The 9,905-nt window shown below is 40.5% G+C and overlaps 1 protein-coding gene across 1 annotated transcript; it reads left to right on the forward strand.

Annotated features, from left to right (window-relative positions):
* Positions 1-1,322: 1,322 nt before the first annotated feature.
* On the forward strand, positions 1,323-9,476 carry LOC105019620 (very long-chain acyl-CoA synthetase). Its single transcript, XM_034289238.1, is given in 11 exon segments — positions 1,323-1,571; positions 1,573-1,838; positions 2,358-2,567; positions 3,426-3,581; positions 5,470-5,594; positions 5,851-6,045; positions 6,189-6,279; positions 6,457-6,655; positions 6,891-6,988; positions 7,867-7,997; positions 8,717-9,476. Coding segments are annotated over 11 exon segments (1,830 nt in total). The 5' UTR covers positions 1,323-1,389; the 3' UTR covers positions 8,894-9,476.
* The last annotated feature ends 429 nt before the right edge of the window (positions 9,477-9,905 follow it).

Genomic DNA, 9,905 nt, shown 5'->3' on the forward strand with positions numbered 1-9,905 from the left:
TGAATCATGGAGGTGGAAACATCATTCTTTGGGGATGCTTTTATGCAAAGGGGACAGGATGACTGCACCGTATTGAGGGGAGGATGGATGGGGCCATGTATCGTGAGATCTTGGCCAACAATCTCCTTCCCTCAATAAGAGCATTGAAGATGGGTTGTGGCTGGGTCTTCCAGCATGACAACGACCCGAAACACACAGCCAGGGCAACTAAAAAGCGGCTGCCGTAAGAAGCATCTCAAGGTCCTGGAGTGGCCTAGCCAGTCTCCAGACCTGAACCGAATAGAAAATATTTGGAGGGAGCTGAAAGTCTGTATTGCCCAGCGACAGCCCCGAAACCTGAAGGATCTGGAGAAGGTCTGTATGGAGGAGTGGGCCAAAATCCCTGTTGCAGTGTGTGCAAACCTGGTCAAGAACTACAGGAGACGTATGATAGCTGTAATTGCAAACAAAGGTTTCTGTACCAAATATAAAGTTCTGCTTTTCTGATGTAATAATTCTGATGTATCAAGTATCTTATGTCATGCAATAAAATGCATATTAATTAATTAAAAATCATACAATGTGATTTTCTGGATTTTTGTTTTAGATTCCATGACTCACAGTTGAAGAGTACCTATGAAAAAAAAATAAAAAATGACAGACGTCTACATGCTTTGTAAGTGGGAAAACCTGCAAAATCGGCAGTGTATCAAATACTTGTTCTCCCCACTGTATATTTGTAAATTTGTTTTGCTTCTAAATTTCAGTCAATCTATTCAGCAGTTACTTGGACGGGGCTTCGGGGGATTAAGTGCCGATTTTATTTGGTTTGGTTGTGTCCATTTTATTTGGTTTTATTATTGGTTTTATTATTTCACAATTGATGTCAGCAGTTGTGGCTAAAGTGTCAGGGCTTAATTTATGTCCCAGTCTGCACCTAATCAAAGTTGTGAGAAATGCTGTGCAAATTACCCAAACTTTCCTGTAACTATGTTTGCTGCTGCTGTACTTCAATGCATGTAAGGCTGGTAAACATTTGATCAATTTGTCACTCATATAGTTTTCATTATCAAACATTCAGTATAATGGTTTTATTGAATGTCTCTTAGAGAAGTTGTCAGTCTTTGTCCTTTTTTATAAGTTCTCAGGGATGTTTTATTACACATTTCTAAATTAAACTTTTGTTTATCAAATGGTGATAAAATAAATATACAATATTTAGATTTGCTGCTGCCACAATAATCCATTTAAGTCTGGTACAATATGTTCTCTTGTTGGTTTTGGACGATTCAACAGTTCCTGGACACGTTATATAACGCTTCAACGTTCCACAGTTCACAGACGTTTAGTGACAGATTAGTTACAGGTTGTTTGTTTATTCATTTTAAGAAGTCTGGACCGTCTATCACCATGTATGTGTGGATGATATACTTTAGTTTTTTGCTTTTGATTGGATTTTTATATAACCGCTTTCCTTACTTTCTGCCTGATATTCAGTTCGTTAGAAAAGTGTTATTGAACAGATACCGTCTATCAAAGGTCAAAACGAGAAACAACACAATTCTCGACCGATTCTTGGAATCTGTGAAGAGGCATTCTGTTTGAGGATAAATCTTACTCGTATTTGGACGCTGAACACATGAGCAACAAAGTTGCCAGAGTCTTGCTGCAACACAGCAACATTGATGAAGGAGATACAGTTGCAGTTTTTTTAGGAAATCACCCTTTTTTTCTGTGGATTTGGTTGGGATTGGTTAAAATAGGATGTTCTGCTGCTTTTCTGAACTACAATATGAGGTCGAGATCATTGCTGCATTGCTTTTCCTGCAGTGGGGCAAATGTACTGATAGTGGCTGAAGGTACAGTGGGATAGTTTCTCCATTATTAACATGTACATTTCAAAACTGCCTTTGTGAATGGGACAAGCTACACTAGTTTATATACAACTGAGTTATGCAGCATATGTTCTTATATAGAGTAACTAATGGGAGCAAACATACCTTTGACCCTGTTGGCTTGGATCCAAACCCGTGACCCTTCGGTTACTGGCCCAATACTTTTACATCTAGATATTTTGCAATCCTCTGTAGGCTGTAGTTAAGGTACATAATGGACATTTAACAGACACTCTTATCCAATGGGACTTACAGGAAAATGTTATGTTAAGTGCCTTGCTCAAGGACACAACCACAACCTTGTTGGCCTGAATTCAAATCAGCAACATTTTGGTTGCTGTCCCAACACTTTCATCACTAGGCAACAGTACCTGCAAGAGTTGTTTAAATCATGTTCAACAGATGGATATTGTGTTCCATAATCAATATAATACTTTTCTTTGATATATTTGTAATATGTGAGTGAACATTAAATTCAACCAGAACTTAAAGAAGCGGTTGAGGAGATCTTGCCGACTCTGAGAGAGCAGAACGTCACGGTCTTCATCCTGACCGACCAGTGCACCACCGCCGCCATGGAAAGTTTCACCGACAAGATTAGTCAAGCCTCACCTGAACCAATACCAGCTAAAATGAGGTCAAAAGTCACACTGATGAGTCCTGCAGCCTACATTTACACTTCAGGCACAACAGGTAGAGTATTATTCAAGTAGAATCCTGCAAATTCCTACAAATTACTTTGCATTCACCTTGGTTCGGTAGGTTTAAATCATTTCGAGGAGGAAATCACAGGGATTCTGCCGAATAATTGGGACTTCCGTGTACGTTATTTTCTAATGACTATTTGTCTGTCCCCTGAGCACACGACATCCATAGAATCAAGTATTGGAATTCAAGCACAGATTCGACTGCAAAGATCAAGGAGCTCTTTTTAAAAGTCTGATAAAGGAAATTGATTAGTGGATGGGTGTTAATAACAAATCAGAACCTGGTCAAGTTATTAATGAGGCAAATGTGTAAAACCACCTGGACACCTAAGACAGAGTCGTCCTTCTGAAGTGAGCTGCTGGTTAGGAGGAAAACAGCTCAGAGATGTCACCATGAGGCCATTGTTTTGAAACTGCAAGAGACTTTGATTGGAAACCAATACAATTGGTTAGGGTTTCAACTTGTTGCAATGAAGCCATATCTTCAAATAAAACGTGTTTGAGGTTTTTTTATTCAAATAATCTCAAATTACACCTTGTCCAGTGTTGCTAGGTGAAGAAATTGATTGTTTCCCGATAATTTCTAACCTATTCAAAGGTGATATTGACGGTAAATATAAACTCACTGGTGAAGAAAATAAATCCTAAATTCCATGTACCACAACATGTTATTTATTTTTGCTGTGTAAATGTGGTGAAAAAAGAAGGTTAAAATTGTGCAAGTATTTATTTACGCACGACTTGGCAAATTAAAACTTTTTGGCTGAATCACATCTGCAGGTCACCTTAAAATGTTACTAAACTGTGTTCTTTTTTTTTGCCTTTTTTGTCATTCTTCTCACAGGTCTTCCCAAAGCAGCAATGCTGACCCACATGAAATTGCAGGCCGTGTCCTTTTCTCATTCAAGTTTTGGAGTGTCTTCCTCTGATGTGTTTTACATAAATCTTCCCCTCTACCACTCTGCTGGCTTCTTTGCATTCGTTGGAACCATTGAGAGAGGTACCTGGACAGTAGTTGGGTGACGCCAACATCAGGTTACATTTTTTGTATGCAGAATTATTGTGTTATAGTATTTGTAAAATTACTTTGTCAATTGTATACATGGTCTGAGTGAAATTTGATGTCCGCTTTAACCCAACTCCGTATTGAAAAGCTGTTTCCATTTATATATGAAGTCTGGATAACCCTTGAATACCTGACTGTGTTTTCATAAAAAATTATTCTTAGCTAAGAGCAATTTCCTAACCAAGAATTTTGTTAGGAGTATCTGATTGTTTTTTGATGAAACTATCTGTTATTGGTAGAAAGGTTGGCAACACTTTCTTATTTGTCTATTTACCAATTCTGTCCGAATAATCCATCCCTCCTGAACAGACTGAAATTGAAGGCATGTTTCCCCCCCACAAACAGCATGTACATTATATATATAAATTAATCCATGCTTTCGTTATTTCTAGACTAGATTACTGGAATGCTCTTCTCTCTGGTTATCCAGACAAATTAATGAATAAACCTTAATTAGTGCTGCACACGGCTGCTAGAATCCAAACTAGATTTTCTTTTTTAACACATTACTCCTGTCCTAGTTAGGGTTAGGGCTGATTTTAAGGTTTTACTCTTAACCTATAAATCAATACATGGACTTGCTCCTACTTACCTCGCTGAAATGATCCAGCCATACATACCTACACATAACCTACGATCGCAAGATGCAGGCCTTTTAATTGTACCTAGAATTTCTAAACAAACAGCTGGCGGCAGGGCCTTTTCCTCATAGAGCTCCATTACTGTGGAATGATCTGCCAATTAAGGTTAGAAATGCAAACTCAGAGCAAACTTTCAAGTGTCTACTAAAGACTAAAATCTCTACAGCATGGTTTATAATTAGGTGTAGCCTGGCCCGGGGCGTGAAGGTGACCAGTAGGCTTGATACTGTCCACCCTTGCTGTTTTGCCAGGTGGGCTCTCATCGCCACTGGGATGCCCTCCCTCCAATGCCTTTCGGGGGAAGAGTCACTGGCTTGTTGTTGTCACTCGGTTGCGCACTTGTGCAATTGGGCTGTACTCTGCTGGCAATACTCTGCCCTCATTCAGGGGGGTTGCGGTTGGTGGGTGTCCCTTTGGTTGATGCCTGGCAATGTGGGTGGATTGATTTCCTGCCTGTTGGGCCCTGTGCGGGGCCACCCCATTGTCGCTGGACCCCCCGTCTCAGTTCCAAGGTGTTACGCTGCTATACTATTGTGCTGGGGGATATGAGGAATGCACTTTCTACCTTCTCTCAGTCTCCTCCAGTTTTAAACTTTAGGAGGACATGAGGTCCTGGTCCACACCTGCGGAGTACCTGGTTTGGGGGGCCCAGTGCTGTCCCTGTCCTTGTCCACCTGGCCATACTTCTGACCTAGTCTAAAATCCAATAGACTCTGGATTTAGCCCAGAGAAATGTATTAATTATTCCAATTGGACTCTTAATATCTCACCTGGCACAGCCAGAAGAGGACTGGTCACTCCTCTGAGCCTGGGTCCTCTCTAGGTTTCTTCCTAAAATTCGGCCTTCTTAGGGAGTTTTTCCTAGCCACTGAAATTCAACACTACTGTTGTTTACTCCTTGGGGTTTAAGGCCGGGTATCTCTGTAAAGCACTTTGTGACAACTGCTGTTGTAAAAAGGGCTTTATAAATACATTTGATTGATTGATTGATATTATAATGCTCACAATATCAGTGGGTGATTTTGACATCATGTGGGAATATCATCAAGAAAAAAGGGCAGGGATTGTGGTAGTTTTGAGTTAGAACATATCCAAAATATTACTCCTACGACATTTGGTGTAGGTATTTGGGATGATGCTGATGATTCTGTCACTCATCCATTTTAACATATTTTTTATAGGTTCCACTATAGCCCTGCGGAGAAAATGTTCTGCCTCTCACTTCTGGGACGACTGCATAAGGTTCAATGTGACAGTGATACAGTACATAGGTGAAACCCTACGATATATCTGCAGCACACCAAAGGTTTGTTGACCTGGTCTTATTGTTTATCATTTAGGCCACCTTCACCCAGAGGCACATCATCCAGTCAAAGGTTAATATGAAAATAGATTAAAGAAACCTAACATTAAAGCTAGGAAAAAAACTAAAAATGATAACTCCCTGTAACTTAATGAAAACAAACTACGTTATTGTCAAATTAGCAAGTACTTAATTATTTATAAACATGAATGAACAAAAGGGAACCATTTGAATTTAAACTCAATTGAAACTCTCATAGAGACCCAATGACCGGAGTCATAAAGTGAGGATTGCAATAGGGAACGGAGCCAGAGCAGATGTGTGGAGAGAGTTTCTGGACCGCTTCGGACACATCAGCGTCAATGAGCTGTACGCGTCAACAGAAGGAAACGTCAGCCTGTTCAACTACGTTGGGAAGATCGGTGCTGTTGGGCGAGTCAACTTCTTTCACAAGGTAAAACTGCAATTTAGCTCGTATAGGACATTGTTTTAGTTGCAATGTGACCTTCATTGGTTAAGTTAGCCTGGCATCCCATCTGTTTTAAAATGTTTAACCTTGAAACAATGACTTTACCATGCTATTGTTTTGTGTCCTAGTGGATGTTTCCCTATGCCCTTGTTAAATATGACATAGAGAGAGAAGAGCCTTTTAGGAACTCTGAGGGTTTCTGTATCAAAGCAGCTACAGGTATATTCATTCAAGCCACAGACACACAATGAATGGATTGTGTTTGTCTCTTCTATGTATTACATTTTTTCTATGTATATATATTTTTCCAGTTCTTCATGAGTAATATTAACTGTTAAACTTTATTTGTTATTAAGATAAAATGTTATCATTGACCACTGTGCTTATTGAACTCAGGTGAGGCTGGACTGCTAGTCACCCGGATTACACAGATGACACCTTTTAATGGCTATGTCAGGGATGTAAAACAGACTGAAAAGAAGAGGCTGCATGATGTCTTTGTGAAGGGGGACCAGTACTTTAACACTGGAGATCTTCTATGGATTGATGGGGAGAACTTCTTACACTTTAAGGATCGTGTTGGGGACACATTCAGGTCTGCTCTATGTTGCAAATTTCTGTTTTACAATTTCTTGGGACATATTTTGCTTCAATAAGGTATGGCATATGTACCAAAAAATGTAATAAAACATGACCCAGTTTCATGTGTTGAGGATTTCTTACAAATGTTCACCATTATTATCATCAATGATTATAATTCAATAATAAATCAATAACTTCTTGATTTAAAGCTTGATGAAAGTCTTTCTTAAACACATTGTTATTCACAGGTGGAAGGGGGAAAACGTTTCCACAAATGAAGTATCAGATATCCTCACAATGGTGCACGGTATCCAGGAGGCTAACGTTTACGGTGTAAAAGTGCCTAGTAAGTTTGCTGTTAGTCTCTCTCTACATCATCAAATATGTTAATGTCTTAATGATAAACGTTTAGCTTGGTGGGTAACCACATAACCACACAACGCAGTAAAAGTAGGTACATACTTACTAAATTAAGTTATGAACTTAATACAGCTTGGTTTAGCCTGGCTAATGTATTTACATTTTAGTCATTTAGTGGGTAGAGTATGGCTCAGGTGAAAGAGCATGGCTCAGCTGATAGAGCTAGGCTCAGCTTGTAGAGCTTGGCACAGCTGGTAGAGCTTGGCACAGCTGGTAGAGCACGGCTTAGTTGGTAGAGCTTGGCTATGCTGGTAGAGCTTGACTCAGCTGGTAAAGCATGGCTCAGCTGGTAAAGCATGGCTCAGCTGGTAGAGCATGGCTCAGCTGGTAAAGCATGGCTCAGCTGGTAAAGCATGGCTCAGCTGGTAAAGCATGGCTGAGCTGGTAGAGCATGGCTCAGCAGGTAAAGCATGGCTCAGCTGGTAAAGCATGGCTCAGCTGGTAGAGCAGGGGTCAGTTGTTGGAGCAGGGCTATTCAACTCCGGGCCAAAATACTTATGGTTTTTGGTTCTACCTGCTGTTTGATTGCCTTTAGCTGGCATATCAGGTCTAAATCAGCCCCTTATTAATAGTAGAGGATAAAAGCCAGAAACGAGTTGAATAGGCCAGTTAGAGCATGGCTGAGGTAGTATTGCATGGCTCAGTTGGTAGAACATGAGTCAATATATTTTAAGCAATGCTCTAGCGACACTACTACAATGTACAGTATGTATTCACTACTCTTGATAAGAGACTGAAAGACTCATTGTAAATGTAGTCAAAAAGTTGATTGCCTTTGTGCCATATTTTGTCCCGTATCTCCAGGCCAAGAGGGACGGGCTGGAATGGCAGCCATTAGATTGAAAGAGGGGGAGCCCTTTGACGGCACCGGCACATGCAGACATGTCTCCAGCTACCTACCTGCTTATGCCAGACCCCGCTTCATAAGAATTCAGGTAGCCCCCAGCCCCTGCTTCATAAAGATTCAGATAACCCCCAGCCCCCGCTTCATAAGAATTCAGGTAACCCCCAGCCCCTGCTTCATAAGGATTCAGGTTACCCCCAGCCCCCGCTTCATAAGGATTCAGGTAACCCCCAGCCCCTGCTACATAAGGATTCAGGAAACTCCCAGCCCCCGCTTCATAAGGATTCAGGTAACCCTCAGCCCACGCTACATAAGGATTTAGGTAACCCCCAGCCCATGCTTCATAAGGATTCAGGTAACCCCCAGCCCCAGCTACATAAGGATTCAGGTAACCCCCAGCCCCTGCTACATAAGGATTCAGGTAACCCCCAGCCCCCGCTTCATAAGGATTCAGGTAACCCCCAGCCCATGCTTCATAAGGATTCAGGTAACCCCCAGCGTCCTCTGTAACTCAGTCAGTCAGCATGTTAAAGATTTTGAAACTTTATGAAGATTCGAGTCATAGATAACATGACTGTGTGGCGTATATTATCTTTAGAGGACAGATGGAGCTCACTTTAGGTTGACTGTTCGGGGATATCTGATATGATGAAGTCCACTGCGTGAGTCAGCTCAGTCTGATTAGTGGGTAAACTACGCATCGTTTACCTTTGATCAATATAACAGAATCTGGTGTTAACTGACCACCTGGAAGGATTTGTCTCTTGTGGTCACCAGCGTTCCATAAATTCCTTGTGTTCTTGGTTCCAGGAGTCTCTGGCAATTACGGGAACGTTCAAGCATATGAAGTTGAGGTTGGTGGGGGAAGGGTTCAACCCAGGTGGAATCTCGGATCGTCTGTACCTTCTGGATGAGAAAACCAAGAATTATGTTCCACTAACACAGGGGATGTATGACTCCATTGTATTAGGAATAGTGAAAGTTTAAATTTAACTCTGAATTCCCAAAGAGTTTTGGGCTTTTTTGAGTATTGACGCTTTCTTTAAATTCCTTTCATCTCTTCCATTCACGTGCATGTTATAATAAAATGCTGCATGCATTTCCAGTTGCAAATATTTTTATAAAGCTTTGATTTGAAGTCCAAGAGGCGTCAATGTAAGCTTGAATAAAAATGAGTGATTGTATCAAGAGCAATGAGTGTCACTACATTTCTACTTCAAATTGTACGTAATGTATCAATACCTTCAGAGATTCTGTGTCCTTCCATCCTGCAAAAAGAGAATGAGCATTCTAAAATGTTTTCATTAAAACTTCACAGATACCGAGTTGTTTTAGGGTGTAACCTTCTTCTGCCTGCCAAAAAGTAACACACCACACTACCACACCCAGTTTTCAGATTTTCTAAATTACCATTTAATTGACATTTTAATAAGTCTTAATTATGTAATTATTGGAAGACACCGGTTTGGGAAGGTTGTTTTGTTCATTTTAAACTGCGCTGTGAAGAAATCCTAAAAGTTGAAGTGTGGCGACAAGCAGGTGCCTGTATGAAATGCTTGAGCCCTTCTGATAGGACTGGGGGAACAATTACTGCATTTCAAAGAGTCATAGTATAAAACTGAAAATCTATAAAACATTTTAAATTATTGTGCATATCCATATTGAATCTATACAGACACAAAATGAACATGAATTAGCAAGACACTTTCAACATCCTCTGTTTCTGCGTTCAAGATGACTAAAGTACGAGACACCCATTGACAGCTTGCACATGTCAAGTGACATCAAAGAGAGCCCAGCCTCCACTCATTAAATGCACTATTTAAAGCAGCAAATACATAATAACGCTTTGTTTCCAATATTGTTAGTCTAGCTGGAATGTGGATTGGTAAACCTGCTTTGGAGGCATAACTAGTCAGGTATGGAAGCAGAAAGACAATTCACTAATGTGACTGCACAAACTATTTGGTGAGATATGTTGCTGGACAGGACAATTCAA

This window comes from Esox lucius, chromosome 21 (assembly GCF_011004845.1).
Source record: "Esox lucius isolate fEsoLuc1 chromosome 21, fEsoLuc1.pri, whole genome shotgun sequence".
Classification (NCBI taxonomy): Eukaryota; Metazoa; Chordata; class Actinopteri; order Esociformes; family Esocidae; genus Esox; species Esox lucius.